At 49.9% G+C, this 17,613-nt stretch overlaps 1 protein-coding gene across 3 annotated transcripts in view; it reads left to right on the plus strand.

Annotated features, from left to right (window-relative positions):
• The window catches only part of GLT1D1 (glycosyltransferase 1 domain containing 1), a 46,756-nt gene that overhangs the window by 18,195 nt on the left and 10,948 nt on the right, over window positions 1-17,613 (plus strand). For 2 of the 3 annotated variants that reach the window (XM_066260829.1, XM_066260830.1), the window contains exons 6-8: window positions 1,773-1,829; window positions 7,994-8,089; window positions 8,732-8,784. In XM_066260829.1, coding sequence (XP_066116926.1) covers window positions 1,773-1,829; window positions 7,994-8,089; window positions 8,732-8,784 — 206 coding nt within the window. The remainder of the gene's footprint in view (window positions 1-1,772; window positions 1,830-7,993; window positions 8,090-8,731; window positions 8,785-17,613) is intronic. The other variant, XM_066260832.1, reaches the window with a different exon arrangement.

Genomic DNA, 17,613 nt, shown 5'->3' on the forward strand with positions numbered 1-17,613 from the left:
AGGAGAGCTGAGATTTACTCAGAAACAGCCCGTAGGATGGATACCCTTGTATGATTTTCTATCCTCACGATATAAATAGAAGAAGATTGTAAAAGAACAAACACCTTAGCATGCAGATGATGTAACACTGTGACCAGCAGAGGTACAACACAGTCCATCCGAATGCTCACAACAGGAAGAAGCTGGGTTTCTCTGGCTGAGTTGCACTGAGCTGGGGGACCCGGGACGTCCCTTCCCGAAACCCTCGGGTCACCTCCACGCAGCTAGCAAGCAACTGTCCCGCGTGCTACAGGCCAGGGAGAGAGCCGTGCCAAAGAAGAACACAGCGCTGAGGTTGGAGCAGGTGCCGAAGCCAAGGTCACAGGGTCAACCCCATGAGGAGTTTTCCGGGGTGCTGATCGCCAGGGTTGCACGCGGCTCCGTGTTGCCCAACTTGGCGGCACATGGAATGGTCCCCATGTAAGCATGCTGGCGGTCTCAGTGACGTGTGTAGCAGCAGAAGCGCTTATCACATAAACCCTTTCTCAGAGACCCCGCTTAAGAAAGACGCGCTGACTCACAGAGGCATTAGGAAGTGTCAGGGCAGGAGGGCATGGCACCTCCCTGTCCTCTACTGGAGCCCAAATTACAGCCCAGGAGAACGTTAGCCGGGCAGGGAAACCCCGGGCTATGAGAGGCAGCATGTACTGTTTGAACGCAGCCTCTGCCGTCGACACAGGTTTTGAACGTGTTTAAGTGCTCTGAGCCTCCGTTTCCAGCAGCGGGCTCTGAGTCAGGGTGCCCAGGGTCCCGTGGAATCCACAGCCCCGGGGGCCTGGGCCCAGGGCACCCGCGGAGTGCGCACTGGGGACTCAGCTGTAGAGACGCGTTGCAGACGACTTAACTGACATTTCACGAAGTGTCCGAGTGTTTCTGCTCTCAGGATAATCTGTGGGTAGGTACAAGACGTCAGACAGAGGGAGGCACATACCGGAGGATTTCAATGACACGTGGAATCAAAAAAGACAAAACTGGATGAACAAACAAAACAGAGATGGACTCACAGACGCAGAGATCAGACTGAGGGTTGTCCCATTGCGGGGGGTGCTGGGTGGAAAAGGGAAGGGGTGGAGAAGGACACATTGGTAGCTACAGAACAGTCACGGGGATGTCAGGTCCAGCACAGAGAGTAATCATAATAGTGTCGTAACTGTGCATGGGGCCAGGTGGGCTCTAGTCTTATGGGGGGGGGTGTCATTTCATAAGTTATATAAACGTCTAGCCATTACGCAGTACACCTGAAACTAATGTAACATTGTACAACTGTTAATTTAAAAAAAGATTATTTTTTTTAAAAAGCTGGTAAATGTCGCAGCTGGAGTTTTTGTATATCTTAAAATGTTCCTTTTTCCTGAGAATCTTAAGCGTGAATATGTCTCAGGAAATGACTCAGGTGGCAGGCAGTCATGTAGGATTGGGAGAAGGCTCAGCTTAGGAATTTTAAATAAAGTCATCATTTTCTACCTGGGGGCTAGGGCTTTCTTCTGACGCTTTAGAAAGCCGTTCCCCACACGCACGTTTAAGGAAGCAAGCTTTCTGAGGCCAGACATGGGTGGCGGGGGTTTTCTTGCCGGGAGCCTGGGGTCTCATTTTAAACCTCGTGTGCGGCGGCGGGTGGGGGGCATTAACGGGAGATCTCTGAGTGGCTGGCTGCAAAGGGACCAAGTGTGACCACAGTTGAAATGTCAGCACAAGCTTGAACTCACCCCTTTTTTCTCTTTCCTTTGGCCCAGGGATCGCAACAGCGCCCAATGCTTCCTTTGACTGGGGCGCCTTCCTTCAGCGTGCAGGTAGGAGGGGTCCCTGGGAGGGGTTGGGCGGATGTGCTGTCTCGCCATGTTCCTGTGGTCTGGGGAGAGGGGCTGTCAAGTCCTCGACACCCACTGGTTCAGGCAGGACCAGGGATGGCGGTGACACAAACCGAAACCAGCCGTGAGGAGGACAGACCTGGTTTCTTTCCATTCTTGGAGAGCCCCCTGCGCAATCTCTTGATACTTGACCAGTTAGACACACAGCAAATGATCGCTGGGGGAAAGAAATGGGAAAATGGAGATGAGATACACAAACCAAAATTAAAGCCTTTTGAAATCTCAGCACTTAAAAAGGAGCCTGCTATGGCTGTGTGGATGTGACCTTTCTCAGCTGTTTTGCATAGATAGTGAGTTTTTATGTCTTTATATGTAATATGGATATGATTTATTGTTATAGCTACTCTCTATTATATCTTTATCTTTGAAATCATTCCAGGTAAAAATATTTAGAATGCAATCAATTATAGTTTTTATAATACATACAATTATACTTTTATAAAAGAGGAAGTTATAAGATGAAATTTATAATGACACTTAATATGTACTTCTATGTAATCTATAATCATCTTTATTTGGGGGGGGGATTTTATGATTTTGATGCAATTATACGTGTTTTTGAATTTCGCCCTGAATGGTTTTTGCCAGCATACAGAAAAGCACCGGGTGTGTTTCTGTTACATTCCACGGTCTGGTACACTTGTCTGTGGGTTCTGATTCCATCATGCTTTTTACTTTCCTAATAGTACTATTATTTTGATTTCCGTAAAGTTATTCATCCCGTCCCTTCTGTTGGGCATGTAGGTTCATTACCATTTTCTGACAAGCAGCCATGAAGGAGCTATGACTTCAGTCTTCCTGAGTGCACCCGTTGTTTTCTGAGGAGCGGTCCCTCGGACTAGCACGGAGGGGCAAGGCTGGCGCTGGGTCAGAGCCCTCGCCGCCTTACAGAATCGTGCCCTGGGGTTCTGTGAGATGCACAGCCATCCGCGATGCCCTGCGGGGCCCTCTCCCCTAATGTGGTGGGACTAAGACCATCTCCCCTTTGTATTTTTTTGTGTGTGGTCACAATGTTCAAACAAACAAACAAGTCTGTGCACTCTCTTTACGTGCAGACTGTCTAGCTGTCCACAAATGAGGCTCGTCGGGGTGCGCCCTTTGGGACTGTGAGCACCTCACAGGCCTGCCAACCCCGTAATTCTGGTAACGGCCTGAGAACAACTAAAATGAGATCCCCATGTGCAAACACTTACGAACTCGGCCCTGGCTGTTTGGCTCAGTGGTAGAGCATCAGCCCGGTGTGTGGATGTCCCGGCGTCGATTCCAGGTCAGGGCACACAGGAGAAGTGCCCATCTGCTTCTCTCCCACTCCCCCTCCCTCACAGCCATGGCTTGATCAATTCAAGCACATTGGCCCTGGACACTGAGGATGGCTCCATGGAGCCTCTGTCCCAGGTGCTAAAAATAGCTCCATTGCAAGCATGGCCCAAGGTGGGCAGAGCATCGACCTCAGATGGGGTTGCTGGGTAGATCCCACTCAGGGCACATGTGGGAGTCTGTCTCTCTATCTCTCCTCTTCTCACTTGGAAAAGAAGAAGAAAAAAAGAAAACCTACAAACTCGTTTGCTTGAACCTGGAATGTTTCCCTGGAGGCAACAAGGCAGGTCTGCTATCAGTGAGGGGAGTTCATGTTGCATGCACCACCGGGAACTTCAGAAAAGAGCCCTAAAATGCAAAGTCAGCGTCCCGCCATCAGACACACGAAGACACCAAAGCCTCTCTTTGCTCCAAAGACATCAAACCAGACCTCCGCCACGTGCTGCACTGCCAGAGTCAGGTTCCCCTGAGGAATAAAACACATCCTGGCGTTTTATCAGAAATAAGGTCCGAAGTGCCTTCACCCATCTCGGAGCAGAACTGCTCTCAGCGTCACGGATGAGCCCGGGCTGATCGCCGCTTTGTCACATTGAGGAGCACGTGCCATCCCTCAGAGACGCGGGCCCGGCTTAAATGGGCCGTGGAACGGTTACTCCATCTTCCGTCTGTCACGGGACACGGTGGCGGCAGCAGAACTGAGATTCATAACGTCCAAAGCACGAGGATTTGTCATCGAGGGTGGCGGTGTCATGGGCTTTGCCACTGAGTGATTCATGGAGCAGCCAGGAGACTGAAAATATGTCTCAGGAAACGTATTCCTCCGAGACCAGCTTGGTCTCTTGCACCCTCTTATCATAATGTGTGCAATTAAATCTCGCAAGTGTGCAGAGGAGAGGCAGGCTCGGGGCGGCACGGGTGTGGCCGCGGGGGGCTGGCTGCTTCGGAGGCTGCCTTCAGGGTACAATGTTCTAGCTCAGGGGTAGTCAACCTTTTTATACCTACCGCCCACTTTTGTATCTCTGTTAGTAGTAAAATTTTCTAACCGCCCACCGGTTCCACAGTAATGGTGATTTATAAAGTAGGGAAGTAACTTTATAAAATTTATAAAGCAGAGTTACAGCAAGTTAAAGCATATAATAATAATTACTTACCAAGTACTTTATGTCGGATTTTCGCTAAGTTTGGCAGAATAAATCTTTTTAAAACAACTTACTATAGTTAAATCTATCTTTTTATTTCTACTTTGGTTGCTCCGCTACCACCCACCATGAAAGCTGGGACGCCCCCTAGTGGGCGGTAGGGACCAGGTTGACTAACACTGGTCTAGATGAACGGACATCTTGGGGTTTTGCGATCGGGCATCTGCTTTCGTTGGTGCGGTCGTTCCTCTTTGTCCGTGTTCCAGTCCAGAGATGGACGTTCGATGGCCCCCATCACCCATCCTCCAGCCTCCCTGGACCTCCGGAACCCTCGAGGCCAGCAGCTGCAACGTGCCACTTTCACACTGAGCTTCCAAAGGTGACAACATAAGAGTCAGCAGGTCTGATGCAGACTCTTCAGCCATCAAACACGCAGCATCTGAACTCTCAGGACCTGCTAACCTTGACGTCACCCCGCAGAACGCTCCCTGCCCAGGAGGGGCAGGTGCGGGTCAGCCGCCGAGGTTTATGGCTTGCTTCTTGACTATCCGAGGTCAGTTTTGGTTTTCTTTTCAGAGTGTTGCCGGTTCTCTGAGCCCCGACTAATGATGAACTCTCCTTAGTTTAGAACATTAAACTATTTTGTAGGGTTTTTTTTGGCTAACCAGATTCCACATTCTAACAGATCACCGAGGAACAGACAGACAGGGACAAAGTAGGGTTAAGTGCACCCATCGCTGTGGATTTTCACATGGTTGTTACACAGCTATTCTGGTCGGATGATATATGTTTTGGCCTCACATGGGTTACATGGTCTTTGAGGTTTTCTGTGCATTTCCACATATGTCTTAAATGTTGCTGGACTCCGTGACCCACGGTTTCAGCTTTTCAATGCCCATGGCCAAGACGTTTTCAGTATCGGTCACCTTGTGGGTCAACAAACCCCAAAGCTATAAAATGTAAAACTTGTCCTGGCCACACCTTTTTTTTTTTCGTCTCCTGTTTCCCATTTTACTTGTATTTCTGTTTCTCTTGTTTATCTAACACACTCTGTCTTTTTAAAGTCTGTTTGTTTTTCTTTTCTTTTTAATGTTATTTATTTATTTATTTACTTTTGTTTGTTTGTTTTTCTATATGGAGATGCTACTCGCACTGCCTGATGCGAGCGGCAGGTGTCTCTCCATGGGGCTAGTCCCCAGAGAGGCGGCTGGTCTGCCCTAAGAAAATGAGTGTCACGGGCCCTGCCTGTGCCTTCTCGGGACCTCCGCCCAGTGTTCCACCTGAAAGTCACCGTGTCAAATGCACACTCATCTGAAGTCCTTACGTTTTATTCTCCTTATAGCAACAGGTGAAGAAATAAACAGCTACTGAGGAGAGGAGAGGAGAGGAGAGGAGAGGAGAGGAGAGGAGAGGAGAGGAGCGGGATGTGGCTTCACATGGGTGTGTGTGTGTTCAGGAGGCAGCCGGTGAGTCACCGAGACGACGGGGCTCAGTGCCAAACCGTGAGATTGATGCATTTGATTTTTTGAGATAAACGCTCTCCAGGAAATGAATGGTAAAGACACCCAGATGCGTTCATCGGGGAGTGAAGGGTCCATACTTTGACTCACATTGGCGGGAAAGCAGAGATGAAGAAAAACGAGTTTGGTTTTAAAACACAAGGTCACTAAAACACCCACTGCAAAATGGGGGCGGGACCTGCCTGCCCTTCAAACCTCCACAGCCCGGAGTGTGTCAGCTCTTTGTCAGAATCTAAGGAGGATGGCAGCCCCTGCCCTGCAGCCAGAGCCACCGGGGGCCTGGGATGGAGTCGGAGTTCCTGTGAGTCCGTCTACACATTCTGGAGATCAGTGTCGTCAATGGCTGGTCTCTCTCTCCAGGATGGCGTTCCGTTCCTCGGGGTCCTGGGGTGCAGGAGGTGGGTCGCAGGGGGGGCACGTTTTCTGCATCTACCTAAGGCGATCAGGGCTTCTGGTCCTGCTGGTCCAAGTCACTAAGGTGTCAAATTAAAAAAAAAAGTAAAGGAACAAAATCGGTTTCCAGCATCTATACTTGTGTGGCCAAAATAAAGAAGGAGATGGCGTCCTTTTTTCCTGGGCATCCAAATAGGTTCTTAAAGGACTGCTTCTTTGCATGCCATCTCTGGAGGTCGTCTGTGTGTGTTAGTTCGGTTTTTTAGTTTTTTATTTCAATTCAGTATTTCCTTTTTTCCTCTTCTTACACATGTGATGCTGTATCCTTCTCGGAGTATCACACCTGGAGACACATAACGTGTGTGTGTGTGTGTGTGTGTGTGCGCGCGCGTGCGCACACACACGCAGACACACAGCCACCGGCACTGGGCTCAGGTTTCCTTCCTCAGTGAAGTAAGCGGGTGTCCCCTGGGTCCCTGCATGCAGCGGTGATCTATGTCCTCTTGTAATTAACGTCAGTTTTGAGGGGGTGCTATAATTTCTGTCCTCGACGAACTTCCCCTGGCTGGTTACAGCGTCCCCGCCTAGTTCTTGCCTGGTCCCACCTGACCTCCCTCTCTTTAAAGGTATTCGTCAACTTTAATTATTTATCACAGAGACGAGCTCGTCGTCACACCCTCACCCCTGCCACCCCCCCCCCCGACCTGATATTCAAATGCCTGACCTCAACTTGTTCTGATCCCAAGTTCACACTCCGCACCCCGCCTCCAGCTTCGGCTTTGGGTCACACAGGGACTCACAGAAGTGTGTATTTCTGAGATGAGTTTTGGGTGACTCAGAATAGTGGGGGAAATATTTAATAAAAAAACCCATCTCTGCGCCCCTCAGTGAAGTTGCCCACACTTGATTCAGGGATGGTGATGAGGTCTGGAGGCTTCCCTGAGAGGGGCCGTGGAGCGCAGCCTGCCGGGAGTGGTCTCCTCCAGAGCTGGTTGTGAACCAGGATGATTGCCCACAGTCGATTCAGGGATGGTGATGAGGTCTGGGGGCTTCCCTGAGAGGGGCCGTGGAGCGCAGCCTGCCGGGAGCGGTCTCCTCCAGAGCTGGTTGTGAATCAGGATGATTGCCCACAGTCGATTCAGGGATGGTGATGAGGTCTGGGGGCTTCCCTGAGAGGGGCTGTGGAGCGCAGCCTGCCGGGAGCGGTCTCCTCCAGAGCTGGTTGTGAACCAGGATGATTGCTTAGCTTTTGTGATGGTGTTAAGTGGGGTCACTGCGTCTTTACTACGCTCAGGCTAATTATATTCTTATTCAAGACATATCAAAGCGCAGGATGGATGGAACTGTTTGCAGTAAGTAATGGAGGAATGAGATGAGTGAACGAATGAAAACCTTTTACTTGTCTGATTTCTATAGGTTTTCAGATGATGAAGGCTTAGGGCCTGCTTGTGTTAATCATATTAATAATTTCTATTGAATCAATGATCTATGTCTGCATAGCCAATTCCCCCCCACCCCATCCCAACATATAGTGCCTTAAAACCACCATCAGGTAATTTATCTTGGTCTCATGGGGGTTTGGACGGGGATACAAAGGTAGAGGGATGGGGACAGACGGCGGGATGAGACATCAGAGCCGGTGGCTTCTGAACCACGGCTGCCGTGTGGTGAGGCCGCGTCCTCGCCGCCGCCACCACCCTGAACTCTTGCGTTGCAGGGATTAGCCGCGGCGCCCACGGCGTGCACGTGTTTCTCCTGATATGCGGGCTCAGACACGTCAAAGACCCTCTCTACCTGGTGGACGCCTTCTCGGGTACGTGAGTGACCCTGTGTGAGGAACTGCACCCAGGTTCCTGTCCCTGCCTCGCTCTCGCTGGGGTCTGGAGTTTAATCTTCTTGTTCTCTGTATGTCAGCAGAGCCCTCTTTAGGATGTTACTTTGGAAAAACCAGGGAAGGAACAGGGTGTGTAGTGATTTTAGTGTTCTCCGCTTTCCCACGCTCTCGGCTTCTGAGGAAGGCATCAAGGACGGCCAATAACTCTCAGGCTAGAATAATTCTACCTGAAAATGCTTTGCGCGTGTCAGTTTGCGTGATGCGTTTGGAGTTTTGTCACTTAAGTTCATCTATGTGCTCTTCAGGATATCACTGAGTTTTTGGTGGCCTTTTCATATTGATCCAGATAAATTGGATATCTGGATAACGTATCATGTTCTAGAACAATAATATTTACCTAAAAGCAAAAAAAAAAAAAAAACCCCACAAAAAAACACAACAAAACAAAGGCAACTCTTTACATTTTAAATGCATATCATTTAAATCGACCGGTGTGAAGGAAAGCAAAATAGGAAATAATTTATGTTACCGTGTAAACAGTATTACGCGTCACATTTTCAGCTGTGACTTTGAACCATTGAAAACTGTTTTATTTTTTCTCTTTTTTTTTTTCTTCCCAAGAATGGCACCAGGAGGAGGAGCCCAGCGCCTACCTGGTGATTGTAGGTCCGGAAGTAAGTCGATCTGTTGTGAGCACTCACCTCATCTCTGTTGTCCCTGCGCTTTTCTTTTTTAATGTATTTTTCTAAAATTAGCTTACCTAACTCTTCTTACCATATCAATTTGCTCCTTTTAAGCAAGTAAAGTCAATAAGTAAGTAAGTAAGCAAAGCTTTTTAAAAAATGAACACCAGACCCTGGTTATAAAAGATGAGGCTTTTGACATCTTTCCAATGGGTTTGTTGCCACGAAGGAGACCGTTTACGTCCTGCGGAGGCACGGAGGGCCACCCGAAGGCAAAGCCGCCCAGAGAGCGAGGGCAGTCTGATCGCGGAAGACGAGCGCTGTCTGTTTGGGGTCCAGGTCGGTGGCTTTCGACCGCCGGACCGCCAGAAATTTCGTGCCGGCCCACGAAAGAGTTAACCACCCTGCTGTTGTATGAGGATTATAGACTTCCTTTAACTCTAAATTGAGTTGGCTCTCCAGAAGGTTTATGAGCGCTGCCCAGGTGATGGGCAGATATGACAAATAAAAGTGGCACAAACGGCCAGAGTTTGGGAAAAGTTCCCGGACGGGTGGCACGGGCAGCCCTGTCAGTCCGCTTGGGTGGTCCCGGAGCGCAAAGTAATGCTACCGTGAATGGAGAAAAGGCAGCCAGGAAAGGGGCCCTGGGACGGAGGGAGCTGGACCTCCTGCCCGGCGCTGTGACAATCGGATGGCGACCTGACCATCAGCGGTCCTCCAGTTCGCTGCCATGAACCGTTAGCAGCTCTAAAGCTCTCCTTGCAGGAGGCCCCCTACTTTGTCGTGACAACCTCAGGAGGAAGGGGGGAAACGCGTCTTGTAGTTCCAAATTTGCCACTTAGTGAACCGGTAGCAAGTACTGGTGCTGTGCCAGGTCACGCTTAGCCCCGAGCCTCCCCTGGGTTTGCTCACGTCTCCTGCACTCACTCTTGAGGCCACGCCGTCTGGGTCCACACCTGTCCACACTGACACAGCGTCTCTCTGCCCCTACCCCCACCCCCAACGGCCTGCAGGCAGAGGCCAGGGCATTGGACCTGCCTGATTTGGTCTCTCAGGGTGCATTGGTGGCTCATCAACAAGAGAGTCAGTGTTCACCGTTCGGGAGGTCACGATGCCAGCGTGGTCAGGCGAGGGACCTCTGCCTGGTCACAGGCTTCTCTGCATCTCCTCCCACCGCCACACGAGCAAGGGAGTGCTGTGGGGTCCTTCCATCAGGGCACTATCCCGTCCAAGACACCTGTCTCCACCCTCACGACCGTGTCGCCTCTCAAAGGCCCCGCCTGCTAACACCATCTCCTTTGGGGACTAGCATTGCAACACATGAATTTTGGAGGGGGGTGTGGAATACACATTCAGACCATAGCATGCTGGTGTTTGCAGCCAGTGCTCTGGGAGGGGAAGGGAAGCCCTTGTTTTCCAGAAGCCCTGTATGCCTATGTCTGCGGTGTGAAGGCTTCCACCATGGCAGCAGACGGGGTTCAGGTTCACAGGAGATGTCACAGAACGGTCTGTGTGTGTGTGTTTGCATGTGTGTGCATGCGTGTTCCCTGAACCGACTCCCTTTGTAAGGCCAGAGCAGCGGCTGTTTCCTTAGCGACACTGTCTCTCCAGATCCCATTCTGGCTCAGATGTGACCCTGATGGGTCAACCTCAACTGACCACTCTGTTTTGACCGGCTCTTCCAGTTCTCATGATCAGATTTCAAACACCTACCCACTTCCAGAATTAAAGTCTCCATGCACCATCACTTGAGGACGCAGACCTGGCGGCAGACTGAAACGGTTGTGTGCTTGAACGTGAGCCTTCCCCAAGATGACGCAGGTTAACGTGCTGATAATTTGGATAATGGATCTGAGGAGCAGGTCAGAGGCCAAACTGTGTGACACAGAAAGAGCCACATTTTAATGACCACCTTACATCACGTGCGATTATTTTTGACATCCGACGTGAGGACACGCTCCTTGGGTACATGCCTTTGTGAACAGCGCGGCTTGGTGAGGGGATAAACTATATAAATTATACATTTTCGGCTATAGCGTTTCTAGGTCAGCTGTGCGTCCTCTCACTGCAGAATCTCATTGACATGGTTCATTACTATGTCTTGAAAAAAAAGCGTGGTCTGTCATTAGGAGATAATTGTGGCACAGGACAGTGCAAGTCCTCGGCTATTTCTCTCCATGGAGGGACCCCAACGACGAAGGAACTGGACGGGTCAGTCGGTGCCCCTGAGCTGCAAGCGTCACACCAACTTCTGCAAATGAGCTTTATCAGGAGAGCACACGGCCACTACGAGCATTGCCGAGGAGGCGGAAGGCCAGCCCTGACTTGGGCAGGAACCAAGAAGTCCAGGAGGCCACAAACTGTAGGCAGGGACGCCTCGTCCGAGGCACTGCGCCTGGGAAACCGACCCCACCTGCCTTTGTGTCTCAGGACCATTCCATTCAAGGTCCACAGGCCAGGTGCCCGATTCCACTCCCGGCAGACCATACCCCGTGGGAAGAGGCAAGGAAGAGCCCCACGGGAAGCGGGGTGCTGTGGCGGAAAGGATGACATTGATGCCGAAGTGTCTGAGAAAAAACAGATGTTCGTGGTGTCCGCAGATTACCTATTTGCTTTATTAAAGACCAAGCAAAAGAGACGAATGCTTTTATAGGTCTGTGGGTGGGAAGACGATGGCCTGGTATTTGGTCTCTGCTGCTTTCTCTTCAGGGGAACGGAAAGAATCCTCTTTAACAGTGAAAACTGTGTTCAGACGGCAAAGATGCAGTAAGATAGCCCCTCTCTGTGGATCCCTGTATGACAACTTTGGTGCACAACTGAAATTGTCAGCCAGATTTTTGAATGCTGAGGTTGGTTTTTTTATTTTGTATTTTTTCTGAAGTGAGAAGCAGGGAAGCAGACAGACTCCCGCATGCGCCCGACCAGGATCTACCCAGCATGCCCACCAGGGGAGCGATGCTCTGCCCATCTGGGCCGTTGCTCTGTTGCAACCAGAGCCATTCTGGCGCCTGAGGTGGAGGCCACGGAGTCATCCTCAGCACCAGGGCCAACTTTGGCTGTGGGAGGGGAAGAGAGAGACAGAGAGGAAGGAGAGGGAGAAGGGTAGAGAAGCAGATGGGTGCTTCTCCTGTGTGCCCTGGCCGGGAATTGAACCCAGGACTTCCACATGCCAGGCTGATACTCTACCGCTGAGCCAACCGGCCAGGGCCCCTAGGTTTTTCTTTTTTTACTTCCTTGTTCATAGACATGAACAACATGCATATTGTTATATATGTATACATATATGTATATACTATGTATATGTATTAGTTACATGTGCATATATACATAGTATACATGTGTGTATACCTGTAAAAGCTTTATTGCCTTCCTGTCTCAGTTTGTCCTGAACTACTCACTGGGTGCCCCTGTGGACGCGTCCCAGTGAACAGGTTGGATTTTTCTTTTTGAATAGCATGGCTCACCTTTGTAATCGGCATTTCTCTACTCTTCCAGTCATTTGGACAACAGCGGAGTGGCATTCTTAAGTGGCTTAGAACAATGTGCTGAATGTGTCTTACCTTTTAGATGCCACACTTCTGTTTATTTTGCGGGCAGGTCACAACGCTGCCTCTTGGTCCCACACAGAGAGTCACCAGAATCATTCAATGCCACCAAGCCGCTGGCAAGTTAGTTAACACCCTTGGACCCAGATGGCATCCTTAGCATCCTGCAGAGGGGTAGGTCTGCATACTCACTGGGTGTGGGGGTCCCCCCTCTCTGTACCTCAGCCTCCCCATCTGTAAAGTGGACGTGGCAAAGGAAATGCTCCCAGCCTCCTGGTCTGTTGTGGATCCTTGGGCCGTGCCTCCAACCGTGCTGGCTCGTGGGCACCATCGTCCGGGTCTCTCCCGCCAGTGTTTCCCTGTTTTAGCTGCAGGAAGGATGGAGTCTGGCTTTGGTCTTCGCTTAAAGCTTCTTGGATCGCTCGCTTCACTCATGTCAGCACATGGTCAGTCTCGGCTTGAAAGAAGGGGGGAGGCCCTTGGGAGACAGATTTTTCTGGTGCTTTCTGATAAGGAGCGTGGCGTGAACACTGGGCGCGAGTGTGACGGCTTAATGAGTTTCCTCGATGACTTCTCATACCAGGGATTATTCTCCTAAAGCCCGGGCGTGGGAACAGTCTGCTCTTAGCTAGGAAACAAATACGCTTCGGAGGAGGCAGGAACGAGAATTCTCTTTGCTGCTCGCTATGCTTCGGCTTTTTAAAATTTCATAGCGTGGCACTTTCATTACGTAAAAATAGCCGGCCTTCTCTCTTTTTTTCCCCTTATCTTGTCTTTTTGTTCCACTTGGCTTCACTAAGAGATTTGAAAATGAACCGATGTGGAAGGGGAATCCTGAAAAGTTAATGAAGTTTTTACTCTTCACTTGAAAGGGCTTACTTACCTGTAGGTAAGTTTTACAGTATGAAATACGGCAGTGGTCCTGTAACATTTGTTTTTTTCTTTTGCTACTCCTGGATAAATGACCTTTACCTAAATAGTTCATCACAAGGGCAAGAGCAAGCTCATTAAATGAACGAGAGTCATTTCTACCTGAAAACGATCATAAGTCAACTAGGAATTCGAAAATGAACACATGGAGCCAGAAGAAGGCTTGCATTGGACTGTTGACTTTTCCGTGTTATGATGCTCGGGGTATAACGTGATTCAATTGTTGAGGATCGTTTGAACAAAAAGAATCAGAACTGGGTGGTGAAAGGGTCAGTTGGAGATCATTTACTTAGCAAATATCACAGAGCGTAGAGCCATGTGCAAGGCGCTGGGCACGCCGTGGGAGGGACACGGAGACCGTAAGGAGGCATAAAAAGACAGGTGACAGAAAGGGAGGCCTGTGTTTAGTGGGACACGGGAGAAAATTGGGGGAGGAGGTGTTACTCGTGGTTTGGATGATGGGCAAGTCTCTCAGATGGGGAGCATTTATTCGTTCCTTGGGGTGGGGGGAGAAGTTTTAGAGACAGAGGGTGGCCTCCCTGGTGGAGAGGATGGTATAGATATACACTTATGAGAAAAGCGGGCAAGAGAAGGTACAGGTGAGGGAGAGCAGTAAGTGAATAGGTAAGCGGGCAGGTGTTCCATAATCCACACTGGCTTCTAATGAGCTGTTGGATACAAGTTCTGAGTGGAAACCAGGGAGGCAGCAAAGCTCGTATTTAACAGTTTGGTCTCCAGAGACGGGCTGCCTGAATGTGAACTCTGCGTGAACCTGGCTAAGTGGCACCGGCTCCCTGAGCCTCAGCATCCTCTTGGCCCAGAGTGGAGATGACTTTAACGGGCTGTCAGCAAGAAATGAGGTTATGCGTGTGTAGGACTTAGCACAGGTTAGGCAAAAGTAAGCAGCAAATAAATATTGACCATTCACAACAATAATAATAAACAATAAACCATGCACCGTCATAAGGTTTTTTTTTTTAAAGAACTTACTAGTCTCAAGATCATTGTTGGTGCCAATTCAATGCCCACCGGAACCCCCAATTTGGGGTGTAGTGAAGAAAAACACCTTATGCATGCAAAAAGCTTGAATGCAAAACAGCACGGCTTTGAGATGGCCCTGTGCCTCTCCACCAACACATCTTGGGGGTTTCATCTTCAGTGTTTTTGGTGTCAGCCAGGAAAACAAAGTCCTTGGTTCTCAGTGGAAACAGCAATTGTAGTGAGTTGGAGGAGAGCTGACTTATACAGACTGAAGTCCCCCACCCCTGGACCCTGATTGGTCCATCCTCATGCAAATGAGGACTCCCAATCCTCTCAGTAGGATTGGTCAGAATGGAGCTACTCCAATTGGTCTTCGAAGAAGCTGATAGGGGAAGGGGGGGGGGAGAGAGAGAGAGAGAGAGAGAGCGCGAGAGCGCGCACACACGGGAGAGAGAGCTGCACAGCTCTGATTGGCTGGGAGAAGTCGCAGTCTTATTGGTTGAAAGAGGATTCCAGGGCTGCTTTTATAAGGCAGGGCTGGCTCAGATGGCAGGGATACCATGCAGGCAGGGAGCTCAATGCGGGCTTCTCCGCGGAGTGCAGTTTGCACCAGAGGGCCCTGTGCAGAAATGACTGCAAGGTTGTTTTTAAGTTTGAGCCCAGTTAGCCACCAGGAGCCCTTCTGGGGAGGGTTCTTCTTTCTCGGGTCCACGCCAGGAATAGAGCTGTGCTTGCAGCCTCCAGGTGTCTTTGGATCCCCTGAGAGCAGCCCCTGCCCACCTGCTCCACCAGGGGGCAACAGGATAAGCTAGGAGGAGGCCGCCACACCACCATGGTCCCACAAGGGCGACTGCTCTCCGGCGATGTTTTATCCACGGGGTTCAGGAGGTCCCCGAGTACATGATTTCCACTGGAAAAATCTGAGGCAGAAATGACGTATTGGAAACGTTTCCATTTTCCATTGTATGTGAGTTTTCAGTACGAAAGCGGAGACTTAAGGTGTTAAAGCATGCATGTCGGAACATCTCAGCGGTCAGCCTGCAGCAGTGGATTTTTGTAACAGTTATAAATAAGCCTGTAACATTTTTTCTGGACAATGCTAGAATTTCGATCTTCTTAAAGCAGGTAAATTTCTCATCGAAGGCAACTCAATGGTGTTTGCAAGCCTTTCTGTCCGGTGTTAGAGTCTGTCCATTCCCCGCACTTTTCTGAGCTGTCTTACATGCAGGTACCTGTTTTTAATGGTGTCTGTCTTCTGTGCTCTTCTTGTAAGTTTGTTATTAAAAACATTAAACTAAAAAAAAATCCTATCTAGGAGTAGTTTCCAGTTTTCTTATGGACCCAAAGTTGCTGTCTCAGCCTTCAAAGTGACCTCAGAGATGTAGATGAACTTCGGATGCCTAGATGCTTGGGCTACATCTCGGTCATGCCAGTGGTCTGAAGGGGTTCGGGTTCAACACGCGCGCACGTCCACACACACACACTCACACACTCGGAGATGTGAAGTTTCTGGAAGGCAGAATGGTTTCATTTAGCATGATAAACTGTAGGGATATTGTCATATTCATTACACCGATGGGGACTGGGTTTGTAATTTCTAATACCTCCTGGAAATGCGTGAAAGAGAACAGAAATCCAGTCTGCTTTCACTCCTGGCTCATCGGGAGTCACAGGAAGAGGGATGTGTTCCAATGTGTGTACACAATGTTTCAAACGTGCGGTTACACTTGCATCCGCTTAAGAGCATTCTGTCAGTTCTTTTTAAATTGTATTCATTGTTAATAACACCAGGGGGGCCAGCGTGGGGGCGAATCCAGCCTCTTGGTTGTTTCCGCTGGGGTTTGCAGTTGGGTGAACAAGAAGTGATAAGTCTATACAGCAGCCTCATCCTAACTAGGCCTGTGGGGCCCCCGTGACAGCCGATAAAGTGTCCCGAAGATCCTCTGGGTGCCCAGCGGGTGGACATACCTCAGAGGAGGTCACTGTGAATAAATGGTACGGTGGTTTGGTTTGTGGCCGAGAAGGTGGTGCATTGAGAAGCATGGCTGTGTCCTGGGGCGTGTGTGTGCACGTAGGCGAAGCCGAGAGACATGTCAGTGCACGTGTGTGCACCTGTGACCCTCGTTCTCGCCCTTTCCGGCAGGGTTGCACCGTCAGCCATTTTCTTCTGCCACCCGTGCAGAAGTTGCCATGTCTGGTGCGTGCAGTTCTTAGCACTGAATGCATTTGGACAAATTTGATCCCCCCCACCCCAGGAGCTGTTAACGTTTCTCATTTTACAGAAGGGAAACTGAGGCCCAGAGCAGCCCGTGGGGATCCGACCCTGGTGCGTCTTATCTCCGGAGCCCCCACCCAGTCTGGCCACCTGTCTCTCTGGCCTCTGTCCCTGTGTACACATGAATCTGCTTAAATAAACGTGTAGAATAACAAATATCAGTACAGCGGGTCAGCTTGAAAATGTTGCTAGTTGATTTTTCCATCAATTCTGTAAATGTATGAATCACCAGGGATGAAATGAGTCAAAACGCAGTCCCAAAGGACATATTCCCCTCCCCCCAGATGTGAGGCAGAGTAAGTATCAAGGCTATCAGGTTGTGTGTGAACAAGTTGCCTTTGGCCTTTTAAAAAGTTTAGGTATGATTCATATGCCATAAAAACTACCATGTTGAAACTATATAATCCAATGATTTTCAGTAGATGCACTAAGTTCGCAACCATCACCGCTATCTGTCCTGGGACACTTTAATCACCCCCCCCCAAAACCCCCTGTACCTCTTAACAGTCGCTCCCCCCCCTTCTCTCCACACCCCAGGCTCTGGCAACCGGAAAAAAATATCTACCTTTTTCTCCACGGAGTTGCCTTATTCTGGACATTTTATATAAATGGAGTCATATGGTACCTGGCCTTCTGCGCCTGGCTTCCTCTCCCTCAGAATCACGTGCTCAAGGTCCATCCGCCTTGAGGCTCTGTTCCTTTTCCGTGGCTGAGTAATAGTCCACCAGGTACACGAACCACGTTTTGTTTATCCACTCCTCAGCTGATGGACCTGCCCTGGGCTTTAAATCTGTGTGTCTGGGAAAGGCTTCCTGTTAGAAAAATACAATTTTAGCTCTGTCATATCCTTTGTCTTCAATCTACTAAGGGTTCCCACCCACTGGGCCCTGGAGGCTTAAGGACAGACTCCATCCACCCTAACGGACTTTCCACTGGGGTGGTGTTAGGTCGCCCCGCGGCTGTGAGTGCCTCTCTTTCCTGGCCCGCGGTGGTGGGAGGAGTCGGCTGTGCCCGGGGTGCCCCCAGACTCTGGTCTTACAGCCCAGAGAGCAGACAGGCGCCTCCTCTCACGCCCCGTCCTCCTCGTTG

Source organism: Saccopteryx bilineata, chromosome 2 (assembly GCF_036850765.1).
Source record: "Saccopteryx bilineata isolate mSacBil1 chromosome 2, mSacBil1_pri_phased_curated, whole genome shotgun sequence".
Lineage (NCBI taxonomy): Eukaryota > Metazoa > Chordata > Mammalia > Chiroptera > Emballonuridae > Saccopteryx > Saccopteryx bilineata.